Consider the following 20,525-nt stretch of genomic DNA (forward strand, 5'->3'; position numbering starts at 1 on the left):
GCTCATTTTCAAATACGCATTACCGAAGCTAATCATAACTTCTTGATGCAGGACAAAGTACTGTACCTACCGTGTGTTTGTGTGCGCGTTTGTTACAGGAGTTTAAATCCTGAATTTAACTCATTCCCTCTGACTTCTAGCCAACGTCTCTGACAAAGCCTTGGGCTCAAAATAAGATGCCATCCATGACAAGAGAACATACAGCGGTGTTTAAGCCTCTCTGATTAGCACGCAGGATTATGTTTCTTTAACGGAGACCTAAACCTGCAGCAGCCTGTGTGAGTGTGTATAATGCAGCTGCAGACACCGGAGCCATGGAAGAGAAAAAGAGAACAACGACAGTGAAAGTGAAAGAGAGGGCGAAAGAGAAGCAATACATTTTTAATGATAGAATCTAAATGGCACATATATTTCATGATAAAGTATGGCACTGAAGGAATTCAGTAGACACACACACACTATCCTCTTTGGTGTGTGCCTGCTGCTTGCAAGCACAAAACACACACAAATAGTTTCTCTCATGTTGTATTTACACCCACAGCCTTGTGCTAAAACCCCACCATCTACACTGTTTTCTTCTTATCCCTCCATGTCTATGCCCGACACACACAAGCACATGAACAAAGACACACACACGCACGCTCAGACACACACACACAGGCACACTCCGACAGACACACACAAGCGCACTGAGGACAGTATAGGAGATGTGGAACATCTGGTGGCAGAGTACAGTTTCTGCAGAGTTGCTAATGAGCGTACTGGGTTAAGGCAAGTCTTGGATCTGTAGTTCTCCTTCCCTGCCTGACTTGTTATAACCAACTCCCTCACTTGCTGTTTCTCTTCGTGCACAATCCTCCAGAACATGATCCATGTCTAATTTGGGGTATATTTTTAGAAAGGCTATGCCATACTTGACAAGTATCCACGGTTCAGACATGGTGAGAGCTGACATCACATGGGAAATCAAAGGCCTTGGCATGAAAAACTGAATTCATTAAGGACATACATATACAGGGGCGGGGCCAGAGGGATGGCAGAGGCTCCCACTGGAATCTGCTTGGCAACCCCTCGGTGTCCCCCCATACCAGAGTCAGAAGGTGACAGGTAGTTGGCTTGTGAGTATCATGGATGGATCACTGAATGGGCATACGGTGTACAGGTTCAGGGCCACTGAACTAGATCCCTCTATATGAAGATGAGACGGTTAATATTTCTTGTTGGAAAGTCAGTCGAATGACTACAAAGAAGAAGCAGACCACTAAGTGACACGAAACATCCAGAGGGACTACCAAGAGATACAAAATGACTACCAAAAAAAATGCTGTGTTGTTGTTTTGTGTCTCTTTCAGTCTTGGTGTCTTGCTCCTATGTAAGAGGGGTGGGGGGCCTTTTACATGTCTCGGTCCATGGGCCCATCGTTTCATCATCTGTCCATGGACCTAGGCAGTTTTTAGTTAAAAATGGCAGCTATTTCTTGATATAGTTTCACATTATACAATTTAAAGTTTAAAGTTTAATTGGCATTCATTTATTACAGTCATTAAACGATGTAACTATTAATAATGTACAGTTAATTATTGTCGAGCACAAGGGACTTAAACTTGAGTTTGGACTGAGAATCTTTACTCATTTCTTTAAAACTGTGCCCCCATTCAAAAATTTCTAAACCTGCCCCTGTACATTTACACTGGAGTCTGTGTCTGTTGAGTAATTGCCTTCAATCAAGAAACGAGGAGCAAAAAATCCTAGACTAAATGAACGATTCTGCTTTTGCTCCAGGTACGGCCTTCTGGTGTCTGCTGGACATCGTGCCCATCAAGAACGAGAAGGGCGAAATGGTTCTCTTCCTCTTCTCATTCAAGGACATCACCGACACCCACGGAAAAGGCCACCTCAACAGCAAGAAGGAGGGTAGGCTACGAGCCCTGTTTACAAAAACCGTTATTTGGTTACTTTGAGCATGATTTACGAGTGTGCCATCCTCTGGCCCCCAGCTTTCATTTTCTCCATGCGCTCTTGTTCATCACTGTCACATTCTACCCGGCTGTTTTGTAAGGCCTGGCATTTTCCCACGGAACTCAGACAATGTTTTCCAATGGGGACTTTGATTTGGGCAGCGGTGTGTCTTCAAGTGGAACCTGGACACAGTCTGCCGCAAATACCGAGCACTATGCCAGGGGAAATAGACTGTCGTTTCGTTATTATGCAGTTGGATGAAAGTCAAGTACACATCAGTGGCTGTGCTTTTGTGTCATGTGTAAATTTAACAGGAAAAATTATTCAGCATAAACACCTGTCAGAGTTCAGGCATGAGAAGCATTAGATGACACAATATTCCCCTCAGGTGTTCTTTGTCTCCGGCTCCCGCCAAATCCCTTGTGACACAACCTTGTGATCTAATTTACATGCGCTCATCTGAGTGTCCGTGTGACAGTTTCAGACGACAAAAGGTGCAGGAGGAAGAGCAGCTCTCACTTCAGTGAGGCCAGGAAGCGTGGGCGCACCATGTTGTACCAGCTGACCAGCCAGTTCTCAAGGGGAGGCAAAGGAGAGGTCAACCTGGGTGGCGTGAGTACTTTTACCACTTTCACGTTTTTCCTGATTGGCTGGTTGCTTGTGATGGTATTTTTATGTGTGCCCTGCCATACCCTCTAAGAAAATAAAAAGTCAGGAGTTGCTCAGACATGCGGTGCCCTCATTCTTGAGCTTGAATTATTAATGTTGGTATATAAAAGATGAATTTTTAGGAAGACAATATGAGGGAAGTCTTGACCCAGATTCCCAGAGCGTGGCTTATCTCAGTGGAAAATTCATCAAATGTCTTTACTATTTTAAGTCTCCAGAATGATGTTAATCTTGCTTCTGTGGCAGTTTCTTGCACTGAAACTGTAGTTTGGTGGCTTTAAATGGACAAACAGCAAGGTCACTGTGGCAGCAGTAGTTGCAGGGAGGTGGTTGTCAACTGCTGGTGAACCAATACTGGTCATAGGGGAAGCTGGATGCATCATCATCATCATCATCACTTTTTTGGGACTGTCTGGACATGCCAACACCTCACCAGTAGGAGCTCAGGGATATAGGTCATTATGTCACCAGCATGTTCCCTTAAATTACCTTCACCCTTTGATCCAAATGAGGCTGCTGTGTCTAATGCCTCTTCACTGTATCATACAGTATAGTATATGTACAACCTGTTGGATAATGTGTGGATCTAGGATAAAATAGGCTTATTCAACATGGGTTTAAAATGTTTTTCAACCCTTTTCAGATAAGTGTCATTTTTTCCCATCCAGTTGCTGATCGTCATCTGTCTGTCAAGTGCGTTTGTGTTTCAAGTAGCTTAAGAGGCTATTTGTTGTGGTGAAATAGACCAATCTGTATTCTGTTTCGTTGCCACTTGTCTTATTTCTACAGAACAAAGGCCTTTGTAGGCTTTGAATAATAATAATGTCGTGCTACACTCCAAGCAATGTTATTCATGAGCACAAGCCCCTGTTTTGCTCGCAGATACAAACCGGAGCAATTTTTCTTGCGGAGCACCATTTTGAGATAATCCCGCTCCCTCCCTGCAGAGCCTCAGTTACCAACTGAGTCTGTACTCCAGCCTGTCCTTCACAATGTGGCGTTTCATCCCATGGGGCTAAGAGCAATTCAGAACTTTTCAGGACTGCATTAACATAAAAAAGAAAAAGTTAATATTAACATTTGAAAATGAAAACCTTTAGAGAGATTCGGTTACTTGAAAGTACCATTGTATGAAATTAAAGCAGTTGTTCATTTTAACATTCAAATTTAGAAGCCCAATAAAATTTTACTGTCAAGTAGCACTCTTTTTAAAGTAGCTCTACCATTTTATTAGTATGCCCTTTATCCGACACTGAATTTTGAGCTTCCCTTATCTCCCTTCAGTGCTAAAACATGCAAAAACAGGATGAGAATCTGACATGAAAATTGCCTTTTGGACACTTAACTTTTATCATTCAAACATGCTGTCGTTTTCCAGTGACTGGTCAAATGTGTTTGCCAACTCCAGATATGTCATAGAGTACTAGCCATTCATCCCACAAAGAAAAAGGTGTGAAAGTCAGAGTAACACATTTCTTTTTAGGAATGAAGTAAAGGAGGCATTTCTCTTCTAATGTAAGCACATTTATAGTAGAGAATAAACCATATTAAGCATATGGTTATGTTATATGGACTCAAGGGAGATGACATTCATTTCATACTGCAGATATTTAAATTACTGGTGCTGACATCATTAGTCGGTCAATTGATTAGTCGACTGAAAATTATTTGTCAGCAATTGTGTGGTAATTGATTGGTTGTTTAAATCATACAAACACCGTCTTTCCACTTTCCATTGTGATTTCCATTTTTCGGTGTTCTGTGACATTTTATAAACTAAATTATTAAAACATTAATCAAAAAAGTAAGCATTAGATTAATCAAGAGTGAAAATAACTGCTAATTGCAGCCCTATAAATTATGTTTGCTCTCACTTCAAATAAAAAAGGACCATAATTTCTCTTTAAATTTTTCTGAAAAGGAAGAGATAAATACCCTCACGTGAACCTGTACGCAGTTGATATCCTGCTAGCATGCTGCTAACGCCTCCAGAAACAAGAGCTCTGCTGCTGCTTTCAGACCCGACCTGCAGGTGCCTTCCTGGAGAATATATGTGATACACCTCTCCGCTGTCTGCCAAACCTCCTGCTGCCCTGCTTCACAATCCCACCTACTTGCAGATGGCAGTGTTCACTGGCACCATGCATGCCCCTACCGTACACACGCCTGTTCTACCAGGGCGCACACACGTACACTTTCACATAAACATTCACACATACAGTAGGACAGACAGTAAACGATGGGTTGCCCTCCGAGGAGAGCGAGGAAAACATACGGCAAAATGTCATCACACTCAGAATTAGATGCACGGTAATTATCATTCAGATTTTATGCCAGCACTCTCAGCATGAGACTGTATTTTCACATGAATACAGTTTCTCTTTCTCTTTCACACAAACAGATATACAAAATGTGTGAATATGATATTTAACAATCAGCGTTAATATGCTCACAGCCTGCTGTCTGTCTCTGGTTCTCTGTCTTTTTCACATATACATACACTCCTGCAGAAATGAGTGTATGTAAAACCCAAACCCTCCACTTTTCCCTAATTCTATAGGAGAATTTGTTTATTAATTCCCTCTGAGATTAGAAATTTCTTTTCCAAGGTAGACCATGCCAAGAGCCTCTTCACAAGAGATAAAACAGTTGCAGGGGAAAAACCTACAACTCACGATTTGACACAAAAATTACGATGTAGTTAAGAGAAAAGTCAAAGTAGTACATTAGCAGACCAGTAAACACTGCGTGATCAAGATCCACAGCTTAATCAAGATGCTGATTTTCAGCTCTAATTCGGTTTTTCAACTTTTGAGTCTCCTATCAGTGAATTCCATGCAAAAGAAAAGAATAAAAGACAACACTTTTTGCCTTATTTAATTGCAGCCTTGGGGGACTGGTAGTAGTATACAAGCATATAGTACAACCATAAATGGTCATTTCGAGCAGCAGCAATCATTCAGAACAAGCCTGTTTTGATGTAGAATTAAAAATGCAGGCACCAGCGTGTTTTTGGATGCACAAAAACATCTACCGGTTTAGAATATAAATCAAGTATATTCCTGTGAGCTATTGTTTTGTTTTTGTGGGTCTTTGACAGCTCATTGGTCTGTGTCTTGTGATTCTATCAGTGTCTCTAGAGACCTTGCAGACCTGTCACCATTGTTAAACAGATACATAGCAGTGTGCATGGGGATGAGGCTCAAAGCCATAATGACATGCAACACACTTGAGATATTATATTAAGTGTCTGCAATGTCACCAGAGATCAATATAGAAAAGGGCCTTTAAGCAGGTCCTGCGTTATAAAATAACCTTAGGCCCTGTAATGAGATAAAGAACTATTAGGCACCTGTGGTTTAATATAATCATGATTTACATTTTTATGCATATTATTATCCACATGATGTATATTCCTTATAAATCAGTTTAATTTGTTAACTTTGAGGTGACTCAATACATACACATGAATACACAGGGAGACAGTAGAAGCGCTGTTGGGGGAGGTCAATGGAGCCCCACAGGTTATTTTTAACAGGGGTCACAAATTACCTTTGCATGGCCATGTGGCACACCATATTGTACAATTTCCATTGTCACATTGCTCTTGTGCTCAAAAGCAACAGAATTAGTAGGTGTAGGTGTGTTCTGTAATAGCCCAACAGCAGCAACAGAGATGAATTGTGCAATCATATCCAGAAAGAAACGAGCATGGAAGAAATGAAAAGATTCTTGACGTAGGTGAAAGTGCCAATACATTAATGTAAAAATACTCCATTACAAGTTCAAATCCTTCATTCCAAATATTACTTAAGTAAAAGTACAGAGTTAAATACTAATACATGTAGAGCACTTTACTGTTGTAGCTGGTTAAGGTGGAGCTACTTTTAACTACTTTATGTACAGTTAAGATGTTTAGTCCAGTGGTTCCCAATCAAGGGATGAAGCCCTCCAAAGGGTCTCCGGATAAATCGGGGAGGGGTTGTGGGGTATTGTACTATTATAATTATTATGGTTTTTGGACATCTTCATTAATTCTGCTTTTTTGGTGAAATATTGGATAATTTTACCTCTTTGGTCCTTGAACAGTCATTTAAACACCATCTGAGAAGTTTAGAGGGGAAATGTTTCTACAGTGGAACTGCTAACAACATACTGTGTGGAACTATGAAACTACTGTAGTGTTTTTGTCAGATTGTAATGATGGAATCAAACCTTCAGCATCAGAAAAGTTTAATAATTCAGGCTGAGTTATTATTTAACACTCCTGTATTACGACCAGTCAGGCAGTTTGAGAGTGATAGCAGGGTCTAATCCTACATTTTCAGTTTTAATATTCCGGCAACCTGTTGTGTTTATGTATGGATTGTGCCTTTATGTTTCTTAAATTTTCAATATCCTACTTCTATGATGCAACAGACTGGGGAAGCACTTGTTGGAGTAATTATCAGTAATTTACAGTAATTCTGCCAATAAAAAATGATTCCAGTTAGGCTTCACTTTATTGTCATTTATTATAGAATATAGAAGGAAGAGCATATTTGATTAAAACACTTCATTACTGACAACCCTTATAACCGCTGCAAATTTATGGATTTACGCTTGTTGATTTGGTACAGGCCTGAAAACGAATATACTGAAAGGGCGGAGGGCCCCATTGAGGCTTCATAACGGGCCCAGATTTCTTTGCAGCGTCACTCAGTACAGTGCTTGTTGACAGGAAAAAGCAACCAGCGGATTACATTTTACATATTTTCTAAAAACAGCAAAAATGGCGGTTGAGCTCAGAAACAATCCGTTGACAACCCGTGAGGACACGTTCTAAAGCAGTGCCGTAACCATAGCAACTGCATTTCCACTTAACGCCAGTTAGCTCGCTCGCTTTTTGCCTGTGGAAATAATCTAGTTTTAAAAAAAAAATAAGGCAAAATTAAACTCACTACAAAGGAAAAGCGTCTGGGAAAAAATTGATTCCGACTGGAGAGTTTGGTGTTCGGTAGGTAAACCGTTACAATACTGCGACTCTGGGGTGTCCTGCCATACGAAATAGTCAACGACCACTTCACCTGCCACTGCTGGAAAATCAGTTAGCCAAGTCCGTAGCTTTCATAAAGTTGTTATTCATTAAAGGAAACCGAAAGGCAATTATGGCAACGCTCTTTATCTCTCCTCCCCATCCGTTTCAGTGCCTTCAGTTTCCCCGTTTCTATAATACACCGGGTTTTTTTTTTTACACGATTTTTCTCCTTCTCCATCTGTCACTCTAACCTCCTCCTTCTTTTGGCCTCATTCCTCTGGATCCTGCTGTCTCTCGCCGTATTGTCTGTCACTCTGTATCTCCCATTTTCCTCTACTTTTAAATTATCTCTCGCTTTCCCTCTTTCTTCCCCAGTGAAGCTCCAACACCCAAGCCCTCCATCCACTCCAGCCTCCAGCACTTCATTTTTCATAAGGACAATTTTCAAATACTTCTACATAACTTGAGGACCTCGATGTTCTGCAAGTTTCTACTCATATTTAACTACATTTTAGAGGGAAAAACTGTTCTAATTAGTCCAGTAATGCTACATTATAAATAAGGATTTTACACAAAAAAATCTATGAACAGTTTATAAAATATGATGCATTTGCTAAAGATTAAATGACCCAGTAATGTATTAAGAAGTTAAAATTAGTACCATCTCAACTGGCAACAACATTAAAATTCTGTTAACACAATGATGCATTACTAATAATATAATTTATGACAATATAACACTGACAGAAGCTATTTTTCTGCATAATGAGTACTTTTAATTTTGAGACTTTAGGTATGTTTTACTCATAATACTGAGATTTTGAATGCACCGTTTTTTCATGTAATAGAGTATTTTTACATCGTAGCATTGCTACTTTTACTAAAGTCAAGGATCAAAATACTTGCACCACTGCCAGCCTCCCTCTACCGATTATTACTATATTTTTTCCCATTTTGTTTCTTTCTTCTTTCTGTCGCCCCCTTCATCTTTCTTTCACTTTTTCTCTGTCTGTTTCTTTCTGTCTGCCTCTCAGTGGCAGTTAGCTAACCGTGTGGTCCTCTGCCTCCACACCACAGCCGTGTGGTGATCTGCTCTGACTAGATCTCTATTTGTAGCCCATCAGCCTGCCAGCCAAGGAAAAAAAGGGCTTGCTATACTTTTGGTGGAAAACAAAGAGATGTACATAGATCTTGAAATACTGGCACAGCCATAAAAAACATAAACAGAAAGAGAGACAGAGGTGCCAAGTAACTCCTTAAAGTTTCAGAAATGGAAGTATGGATATATAATTTACGAATGAAAATCTGATAGCAGAAGTTGCACATCTCCACAGACCTTCATGTACCTTAGGTTCAGACTGTAGATTTTGCATCCCTTTTAAATGATCCGTGACACACTGCATCACCTCCTCAAAAACATGTTCAGCTTGACGTCTTCTTTCCTAAGGGCTCCTTACCAAAACGCAAACACTCTGACTGAGTTTTTTGTTTATGTCTGTTCTGCCAGTTTTGATGCTGTCAACCCATGAGTGTATCATAGTGTAACCAATCCTAGGCCTGATGACAAGAAGCTCAGATTTTCAAGCTGCTCCATTTCCCATGGGAGAGCCACTATTGCCTCTTTTCACTTTAATGCACTTGTCAAAGGGCTATGAAAGAGAAAAATAGTGCAATCTAAAGGCGTTTTAAGTTGTGATGCAAATACTTCTTTGGCTACCTGTGAAATACAGAGCTAGCCCGTGCTTTCACATCTTACGTTCCCTCAATTTATCTTTTTTTTAATTTTTTGTTTGCCCTTCACACACTCATTCACAAACAAACTCTCAGCAGGTGAATATTCATCTTTATTCTCTTGCTGTCATTCAGTTTAGTGTAGGAGAATACTGGATTGCCTGTTAAGTGTAATGTTCCTACCATCACATAATTAGAAACTGGGCAATTCAGAGTCAGTTCAAGAGGATGACTAGTATTATCTCACAGAGTCTTGAGGTCTGATTATGTTATATTTATATTGTATTTTAACAGTTGTACTCCTGCTGCACTGCTGCTCAAGAGGAGTCACTTGGGAATAAAGTTAAATTATATTTTGGGATATAAATTCAAGACTGAGGATCCTCTGCAATAGTTTGTTCTAGACTCTGTGCTTGAGGGCGTGGGGGAATGGTTGCTGCTTGAGTCACATGGTGAGCCATGTGTATCTCCTTGCCCATCAAGGACAGGCTTTTATCAGTGCTAAAGCCCAAAGCATGCTGGGAGATGTAGTTTGAACAGTGAGCTCTGGGCTACATTGTGAGTTAATGAAGTGCGAAGACCAGCTGTAGCTGCGTGACATGCCGTCCTATGTGTCCCCGTAGTGCTGGGCTTTTCTTTTCTAATCATTGGGATGTGCTCAGCTGAGACCGCCTCAAGTGCTAAAGGTCAGGTGGGCCTCCTGACCTCTGTGATGTAAGGCAAATTAAAAAAAAAAAAAAAAAAAAAAAAAACAGGCCAGCTTTTGCTGACATTGCTTGAACTATCATTAAAGTGGCCACAGCTGTTGATGACAGTCAGCAAGGTCTTTCTTCTCGATTTTCCCTTTATGGACGTCTGGACACCATGAAAAAACCATCAACTGAGGGATACTGTGATAAAAACTTATCTTTTCACCAGAAATTGTCCAGTGTCAAGCAGCTTTAATCAATACAGTTTTGCTCTCACTGGGAACAATTTGAACGTTTTTCCCCCCAGTATAATGTACTGACAGATATTTCACTGAAAAAAATTTGAACGTTTCCTTTCCTGCATTCATACAGTGCAGTGTGTCATTGCTCTTCTTTTTGGAGTACAAGAAAAGGTTGTCCACTCTCTCTCAATTACTTTCAATGAGAGTCGATCTATTCCCTCCAAATCAACCAGGGAGCTTCAGAACCCATACAAGGAAATCTCAGGTTAAGACATCATTAAACAGCCTCCTTGTTTCTGGCCTCACCTGTTTGTGAAGTGGCCACATTGTTCGTGGATGGATTACTGCCCATTTATCTCTCCTTTCTGTTTCTCTCTCAATACTGTCAGAGGTAATAGCTTCTCCTCCTGTCTCCTAAACACGGCTAAGGCTATTATGCGCCAAGTGCATGGCCCTATTTGGAACGGTGAAGTCTCATTAGGTGCCGAATGGACTCCCCACCTCATCAGAAATAGAAATTCATACTTACTGCAATTGGATTTTTAATAAAAATTAAATGAGTAGAATGAATAAGCAATAGGGCTCCAAAAATAACAGCAGTGGACAGTTAATGTTCTGGTTTCCCTATTTTCCTTATAGTAACACAGCAACCATTGTACTGTACCACCTTAGAATCGAGGCACTAATGGCATTTGGAGGGATGAAGTCATGCCACTGTTGAGTCATGTATGAAATTATAAGGCATCAATGTTGGTAATAAGTTTCCCCCTAGCTGACCAAAGTCATATCTCTGGCATTTGTATTGTTACTGGTTTACTGCACAGCCATTTAAAAGGATTATCATTGTCTATAAGAGGCTGTCGAGAATAGATAACCAGCAGCGTTACCGTATCTGTTTCACTTGAGTTGCCTCCCATACTGAATCATCAGTGGTCAGAGCACAAGAGAGGGTGTTGACATTTATATTGTCTGTTTCTGCAAAATCTTGGCACAGCAATGTCCCTCTGATTATCATTTATTTTCATAGCACTGCACCTTGTGAGCATCTGGTTCCATCGGGGCTTCTCTAGAATGCTTTGAGACTTTTGTATATTCATTACCTTGAGGTTAAAATCCAAGAGGCTGTTATTATTAGACTTTCACCCCTAACAGGCAAACCCCCATCTATACGTGTATAAGTGTGTGGTTGCATATGACTGGATATGTGCTCTTATTGTCTGTTTCAACAGAAATATTTTAAGGATGTTTTTGCCCTTCTATAGTTCGTCTACCTGTTCTCTTACAGAGCATGATTGACAAGCCTTCAATACCGGAGTACAAGGTGGCAGCAGTGCAGAAGTCGCGCTTCATTCTGCTCCACTACAGTGTGTCCAAAGCCTTGTGGGACTGGCTCATTCTGCTCGCTACATTCTATGTGGCTGTCACTGTGCCCTACAACGTCAGCTTCACGCCATACGATGATACTGTAACAGCTGCACGCTCCACCATCGTAAGCGACATTGCAGTGGAAATGCTCTTTATTATAGGTGAGTATTGATAGAAGTTCTTGAGAAAAGACACGGCTCCCCCATTTTTATCCAAAGTTCTTGTGTTATAGCTCAACAAGAAATAACAGGTTCAAACGTTTTAACTATCATCAGTTTACTAATTGTGTAAAGTTTTGTCAAATATATAACAATAATATTGTGGTGCTTTGAAGGTATTTTTTATGCGGTAATTTCAGTTTTTTTTCTTGACACCTGTGGTAACAGGGATCAAGAGCACCTCAGGCCTCCTTTTCCCCAGAAAGTTCCCCTTGTTCCAGGCAACCTAGGTTTTGTAGTCCCTTCAGGATGTCCTGGGTCTCTCCCAGGGTCTCCTCCCTGTTGATAATCCTTGATAAACCTCTAAAGGGAGGCACCCAAGGGATGATTTGAGGTGGCAGAAATTCAGTGTTTTCCTCTTAGTGTACATGAATGGCGCTTTGATTTGGAGTTCATGTCAGATTGCTGAGTCCCTCAACTTGGCAAAAAAGAGGGAGGCCACCAGCCATGCTAGAGAGAAACCAATTTTTTTGTTTCTGCAAGCTCATTTACTAGGTCATTACCCAGACTTAGTTTGTTTATTGTAACTGCTTGTATTTCTTATTTCTCTTTTGAAGTCACCTGGCTAATTGATAGATTGCATATAAGTAAATGCAAACAGCCTCGTATAGCACTCAAAATAAGTCATGCTTGCCAACAACGTTCAGGGAATATGGTATATTGGATAGGAGCTACAACTAATTTTAATTATGATCATCTTTACAGCTCACACAATTCTAAATATTGCTGTTTATGCTTTCTAAAATTCACCATCATTATCATCATCTTACCTTCTTTTAACTTCTCATAACTGAAATTTGCATTGAATGATGAGCCATCATCTCTGCAAACATCGACAGCTTGGATGACAGATGAGGTTTTGTTACATCAGGCCTCACACCCAGAGGTCTGCTTGGTATGTGCTTGCTACATTCTGACACTAAGGTCTGGCAAACTCACTGATCCATATGGATAGTTTAAAACACTGACATATTCCAGTTGTTACAAGCCTCAGCTTTAGCTCCCGATGCATATTCAATTTCTTTTAATTATATTGTTATTATTTCACAGTTACATTAATATGACTACAATTGGGATTCCACCATGTATTCTATATTTTAAGTGTGGATGACAAACATCACGGTGTGGTCTAAATCATGCATTTCATACAGGTGAACCATTGGGACTGAATCTGAGCTTTTGACCTTTCACACTTGTCATCTTTCTTCACTGTACACAGTGTTTGTTTGTTTTATTATATCAGTCAAAAACTGCAAATTTGTGGCAATGTTCAATGAATATGAGCATGATTATACCGTCAGTTACCTGTAATCTTCATATTTGCAGACATTATCCTGAACTTCCGCACCACCTATGTGAGCCAGTCAGGCCAGGTGGTGTATGAGCCACGCTCCATTTGCATCCACTACGCCACCACCTGGTTCTTTGTGGACCTGGTGGCTGCCCTGCCCTTTGACCTGCTATATGCCTTCAACATCACAGTGGTGAGTACTACTGCTCTCCCTGATTGCTGACATATGCGGGAAATTGATGATTGATCATAATACATTCGGATTACCCCTGAAATGTGTTGCTTTTGGTTATAAAGCACCTTCCATTTTTAAGGCTGCTGTTGTTACTGCAAGCTTGCCTATGTGATGGGTACTTACAAGATCGTGATTCATAGACAAGATAAGCACATTTCTTTGAGCAAAGTAACTGACATCTTTTCTAAGCTGTGATATCCCATTTTGTATATGCACTATATCAACAATCAAAGTGTGTTTCCAGATATAACATGGTGTGTCCAAAATCTGAATAAACTGCTTTTCTGCTACTCAAACTCAGCTCTCTCCCTTTCATCCTTTCTCTTTTTCTTCCTCACTCTGCTCCCCTTTACTCCGCTCTCCAACTCAGACCTCCTTGGTCCACCTGCTTAAGACAGTACGCCTGCTGCGTCTCCTTCGTCTGCTTCAGAAGCTGGATCGCTATTCCCAGTACAGCGCCATGGTACTGACCTTACTAATGTCTGTGTTTGCGCTGCTTGCACACTGGATGGCCTGCATCTGGTACATGATTGGACGCAAGGAGATAGAGACCAATGAGACCTGGGACATTGGTGAGTCTGAATGAGCCCTTGCTGAAGTGGAAGCTGAAGTATGAAGGTCAGGTTTGGTGTTATTGTTGTGTTATTATTGTTACAATTATTCATTGTCTTTAGTGTGACTTCTGACAGGAAATAAAACCTAATATGTCATTAAACTATTTATTCAATAGTTTACGCGATTGCTGACTATCCAGACTTGATTCACTTATCATAAGTTCGATCTAAGTCAGTTGTCTAGTCTAATACCATAGACTGGATTTTGCCAGTACAGTGAGTAGACATTTGTTTTGTCCCCACTCAGCTATAAATAGTCATGGCTCATCTATTGGGATGTCTAGCTCTGCTCAGTGGTGAGATGGTGGCGAACACCATGCTCTGGCACTTTAATGAGGACTGCCTGAAACCAGATCAAAAGCTGATATAACAAATGACTGGTAGCAAGCAGCACACTAATGTCTTGTTTGTGTCGTGTTTCAACATGGAGACCACTAATCAAAAACAGACAGGCTTTTCTACTCTACTGTATATATTATCTGAGCAATATCTGAGCACTTATTATTTACAAAATTACCTGCATCAGATCAAAGAATGTAACCATGTTTAGGTGTTCATTACCACCAAAATGACCACAAACAAGTGACGTTTAATCCTGCAGCCTAACAGCCACATATGATTTTTAAACAACCAACTAAAACAACCAAAACAGCAACACACATGCTGAGATATACTGCAATGTACAGCAAAATTAAACATTTGGTCCATTCTGCTGCACAGCTTGTGTGTGTGGGTGTGTGTGCTTCTGTTTGTGTCTGTATGTGTGATTGTGCATACTTTTGTGTCAGTATACTCTGTCTATAGGGAGGTTAGGTCATACCTGCTAATTAACACTCTGCCTTATTTATCCCTGGAGGAGCCAATCTAATTCTGCCCTGTCTCGCACCGGCACACCAGCCTGCTGACACTGCTGACAATCTCTTTCTTACGCACACAAACACACAGACCCAAACATGCACTTTTGTCTCTCTTAGACCAGGTATTGTAGTACCATCCTGCCACAACCATCTAGTTCTGAGTTGGCAGAGGACACACAGACAACATGAACTATGGGCTTTGGACATTGTTCTTCTCTTGTGTTCTACCTCTTCATTCAAGGGTGGCTCCATGAGCTGGGCAAACGTCTGGAGACGCCCTATATCAACAGCACGGTGGGCGGCCCGACAGTGCGCAGCTCCTACATTGCTGCCCTTTACTTTACCCTCAGCAGCCTGACCAGTGTGGGCTTTGGCAATGTCTGTGCCAACACTGATGCTGAGAAGATCTTCTCCATCTGCACCATGCTCATCGGCGGTACGTGTGACACTAGGGTACATTCTCCTTCTGACATCCTGGCAGAACTGTGCCTCTGTTTGGCACGCCAATGCTAGAAATTCAGCAGGAAGTGGATTGGATGGTTTGGCTGGCCTTTAAGACGCAGCTTGTTGCCATCTTTATATACAACTAACAATTATTGGTGCCGCAACCCATAAGATAATTGTATGTTTATTTTTCATACAGACTGTTTGTCAGAGCAGTTATATATAAGCTGTAAATTACTTTGGCACCTGCATGGATCAATAAGCACATAAATGGTACAAGTGTAGACTATTGGGTACTGATCAATATGAAATTCTTCTTTTATTTTGAGGCAGGAAAAGTATTTGAAAGGAATGAAAAATAAGTTATCTTAAAAAAGTTGATTTGTCATTTTGAGAAAGCTTTCAAAATTAAATTGTATTATTTTTACCGAGGGATACAAATGCTCAGCCATTATATTGTCATTTACTGTCTTTCATGCTATTTGTTTCCGTGTCTCACACAGCACTGATGCACGCCCTTGTCTTTGGCAACGTAACAGCCATCATTCAGCGTATGTACTCACGCCGTTCTCTTTACCACACACGTATGAAGGACCTGAAGGACTTCATCCGTGTCCACCGTCTGCCTCAGCAGCTCAAACAACGCATGCTGGAGTACTTCCAGACCACATGGTCTGTCAACAACGGTATAGATGTCAACGAGGTAGCAATCCCTTTTATCGCTGTGTTCATGTAATATCTTTGTAAACAGTTCTGTCTGCCCTAAAGGAACTTCCAAGCAATGTTTTGATGGCATTTGAGCATTAAATCTGCTGTAAAATCCATTCACCCTTTGCAGCTGTAGCTGTTTATGATATTGTACAACACATGGCTGCCGGTAAACCATCAACTGGCATCCTGTTGAAATTCAAAAGAGGGTAACTGGTGGCAACACAGTCCATTCCCTAATTACAAATCAGTGTCGCATCTCTTCACATCTGTCACACATCCCCAGCTCCTGCATGACTTCCCTGATGAGCTGCGGGCTGACATCGCCATGCATCTGAATAAGGACATTCTCCAGCTGCCGGTCTTTAAGGGGGCCAGTCGTGGCTGCCTGCGCTCTCTCTCCCTCCATATAAAAACCTCTTTCTGTGTCCCTGGGGAGTACCTGATCCGTCAGGGCGATGCGCTTCATGCCAACTACTTTGTCTGCTCTGGGTCTCTGGAGGTGCTGAAAGACAGCACGGTGCTGGCCATATTAGGTTTGTATTGTAGTCAAGTGACTTGTTTAGCATCATGTTTAAGGTGTTCATGTAGCATAAAGTCGAGCAAGAAAGTGAATTATTTATTCTTTACTTTTAGGAAAAGGGGACCTGATTGGGTCTGACCTGCCTGGAACAGACCAGGTGATCAAGACCAATGCTGATGTGAAGGCCTTGACCTACTGTGACCTGCAGTATATCAGCGTACGAGGCCTGAGAGAGGTGCTGGAACTTTACCCTGAATATGCTAGCGTGTTTGCCTCTGATATCCGCAACAACCTCACATATAACCTGCGTGAGGGCAGCCAGGACGAGGTACTAAATACACACTCACCCACCAAAACCTGGTGTTGATTAAATGTGTTGTTAGAGTCTCTTTTCTATTTGTACTTTAACTAATTTCCAAACTATCAAAACTTTAATTCAGTATGCTTAAACCTGAGCTTACCAACCCATAATCCTTCAGCCAACATTTTAACCACATGTTTATTATACTGTACATCAGCACAGGAGAGCAGTGGTGATAAATTAGACACTTGTATTGCATTCTTGTCTACTGAGGCCTCTGTTGGTGGAGAAATTAGTATATTTTCCTCTTCTAGAATAGATTTCAAGTGTGTGGTAGTTAAATATTTCTGCAAATGGTGAGTCATGAAATACAGTAAATACTTGTTCTTTGATTCTAGAGGGCTGGCAACAAAACTTTATATTTACTGTTTATGTTTTAGATAGCTTAAAATGTCTCCTATTCTAATACACATTTATCTGCACATCAAGTTTATTTACATACAAATTGGATCCAGATGTCAATCAGAGATATTGGGAAGATTATTCCTTTTCTTGGTTTACAGCATAACATGTTGTTTTATAAAAGTATTTTAAACATATTTTTACATGTGCATAATCATTCACATGGAAGTTGCTAATTGTTGTAGCTTTGTATGAAACGAATGTATGTGTTGTACATTATTAGATTGCACCACTGATTGCACAGTACAGCAGACATTACACCCACACCAATTCCCCCTAAATTTATCTGATAGTGGAATAGACCATACAACCTACCAAACAACATATTTGTGCTCCCTAAAGAGTCTTTGTCACTCTCCATGACACTTGTTCTGCCACAGCAACCAAAAGGCTGTTGGTGGCTTGATTGTCACAATAGTTACCATGCATGGGTCCCACTGTCGGAGAGCCATATCGCTTCCCTGTCACCACACTAAAGCACAGCAGGATGATATTACACCCTGACACTGACCTCCTTTCAGCACTGCCTGTTACTCCTAACGGTTATTTAAGAAAGCATTACATAAGGCAAGATAATCCTCCATCTGTGGAGAAATGCACCTGTTGATGTAATACATGTAGCCATGTTTTCAGGCACTGTTATGTAATCTGTTTAAAAGATGCATCTTGGAATCTACAGAAACAGTGCAAAAAAGTTAAATGGTTGTTTTGCATTGCATTTTGTTGAACCGTATGATCAAAAAAATGAATGCCAAGATGTCACTGATGTGTGACAGACAAAACCGAAAAAAGGTCCCCAAGGACTTTCCCAATCACAGCCTTATTGCCTGTTTGTACTTGCTTCAAGCATCCGCCTTGGTTCCCACAGGCCTTTTCCATTGTTTGAAGGATTTGTTATCTTTTTCACTGTGGGCTTTTTTTTTGTTTTGTTTTTTTGTTTAGTTTAGAACATGAAGGACAGGACATCTGGCTGGCATTGCTAATTACCGGATGTCCTTTTGTCAGTCAGGCTGAGGGAGAACAGCTTCAACTGAATTAATGAGTGCTTCAAAAACAGAATTATTATGTTTGAGGAGTTTCCTTCCATAAAGAGACATCGTAGATCAAATTCTTCACCTTACAGATACCATGCATATATGACAGAAAAGCAAATTACTGTAGAAAAGTTAACTTTCCTAAGATCTCTGTTTGGTGTACAGATGCCATACATGTGCATACATTACCAGAGTTATTACAGTCTTTAACTTTGAATCAAGCAGGCTTCTCTGGGCCATGGCTGATCACGAGTACCAGCTTCTCTCACACCATCTGCTCAGAGTTTATGCTCAAGCACAAAGCCAGGGCACCACCACCCCCCCTGACAACATGAAGGAGTGTGCAGCTACCTGACCGAGCTGCCAGGTCCACAGAATCCTGACACACACACAAACATATACAGTCATGCTGGTCTCATCCACATCTTCATGGTGGGTGATTTTAGGTGGGAGTTGGTGTATGATGGGAGGTATTTTTAAACTCAAGAGATACTAAGTATTGTATGCTAACTATACAGCAGTCAGTCAACTGTAGTGACTGACTGCCAAAGAAACAGATTGTAGGAATTCTCTTTGCAGTGTAAGATATCCAAAAGGGACGACTTTATCTCATCTAAAGCCCTGACTGCCAGATGGAAAATTAGGGTTTTTTGTCAACTCTATAATTTAATTTCAACTTTTATTGCATTGGTGTCGATTAAAATATTTTCAATTGGTGGTGTTAGACACAGTTTACAGCTTTTTTTTTTACACAGCAAAGTGCAAACATACAAACAGAGACCAAAAGTTTTGGGTTGTTTTTAGCTCTAATCAATATTTCATAATAATAATGTATCAAATGTCTGTTTGGCAAATGTCTGGCCATCCGGCCCGCAACTTTCCAGTTCTGGTTCCCTCTCATCTCTCTCATCACCTGCTTTTCTGCCACAGCAGGCAGCTGTTTCCTGCTCAGCACCAAATGACAGGCAGTGACAGTTACTAATTAGCAGGTGAACATAGTGGAGTATTTAGCAGCTAAAGAGCCAGTTATTTCCATCAGTACTTGGTAGAGCTAAAAGAGAGTGAATAGAAACATGACTCTGAATGAGTGATAATGGCGCTCTGTAACCGCCAGATGTGTAAATAACTGTTCTCTAGCAAGTTTGTCATATCAACTGAAAAGATAATAATATGTCAGTGTTGTGTTCGCAGCTTGTTTCAGCAATTGAGCAGAGTGGGAAGGTCACTACTACACTAGGGAGCAAGCACTGAGTCAAAATTTATTGGACTATAATGACCATGTCGCCACAGGGAGAGTTAAGTAGTCAGTAGTTATGGGGTGTGAAGAACAAGCTGGCTAGTCAGGAGCTATGGGGATGCAAGTTTATTTGACAGCTAGAGAGGAGATGGGCTCAATGTTGCTGACATGTTGGATGGGATAAAAATACCAATCAGGAGTGAGCTGAAGGAGTATACAGAGGAGATGACAAATAATTTCACAACTGTCCCAGGTGACCATACCTTCAAACAAGAGCAGTGTCATTTTAAGTACATCCTTGATGATGGATTTACACCCTCTTGCCTGTCAGTGGTCTATACTTCTCATTTTCAAACTATTCTGAGAACATCATATGTGTCCCAAATTACCCATCATAGTTTGATGATTTGCCCTCTTGTGTTTCCTGGATTAAGTTTTACTTATTCTCAGTTAATGTTTTCTAGACTTTCAATAATCTCTTGTAGCAAAAGCAGATTCTACAAAATGTATTCAGCTCACTCTGGTCTTGTGTGCACATGCATTCCATTTTGTAAGAAGGTCTGTTCTTACAAAATGGCATGCATGTGCAAACACAAGACAGTACAATTATGAGTGACAGGAAAAAGTCCTACAAGTCCCAGCAAAGCCACTTTACTGTGTGGGACACTTGTGGCATCTGTGCCCCATTACTTGATATTTATGTTCAATTAATGTCATTTTGCACCAATATTCCTCGCTACATGTTCATTCCACATTGCTCCAGGGTTAATTTTCCTTATGAGGAGAATTTGTCTCTACCTTAAATAGACTCACAGATTTCTCCCCTCTGCCTCTAACATAGCACCACCAACTGAAGAGATGTGAAGATTCACAGCTAGAGTTTCATTATTGCTTTAATTTCCTTTCGGTAGTGATGATTTTTAAACTCA

At 40.7% G+C, this 20,525-nt stretch overlaps 1 protein-coding gene across 1 annotated transcript in view; it reads left to right on the forward strand.

Moving 5' to 3' along the window:
* kcnh4b (potassium voltage-gated channel, subfamily H (eag-related), member 4b) overlaps positions 1-20,525 on the forward strand; it is a 37,650-nt gene that overhangs the window by 9,863 nt on the left and 7,262 nt on the right. Inside the window, exons 3-11 of the mRNA XM_040135293.1 lie at positions 1,783-1,914; positions 2,444-2,571; positions 11,593-11,833; positions 13,217-13,374; positions 13,787-13,988; positions 15,129-15,323; positions 15,835-16,034; positions 16,326-16,575; positions 16,676-16,890. Coding sequence (XP_039991227.1) covers positions 1,783-1,914; positions 2,444-2,571; positions 11,593-11,833; positions 13,217-13,374; positions 13,787-13,988; positions 15,129-15,323; positions 15,835-16,034; positions 16,326-16,575; positions 16,676-16,890 — 1,721 coding nt within the window. The remainder of the gene's footprint in view (positions 1-1,782; positions 1,915-2,443; positions 2,572-11,592; positions 11,834-13,216; positions 13,375-13,786; positions 13,989-15,128; positions 15,324-15,834; positions 16,035-16,325; positions 16,576-16,675; positions 16,891-20,525) is intronic.

The sequence above is a fragment of the Xiphias gladius genome, chromosome 9, assembly GCF_016859285.1.
Source record: "Xiphias gladius isolate SHS-SW01 ecotype Sanya breed wild chromosome 9, ASM1685928v1, whole genome shotgun sequence".
NCBI lineage: Eukaryota > Metazoa > Chordata > Actinopteri > Istiophoriformes > Xiphiidae > Xiphias > Xiphias gladius.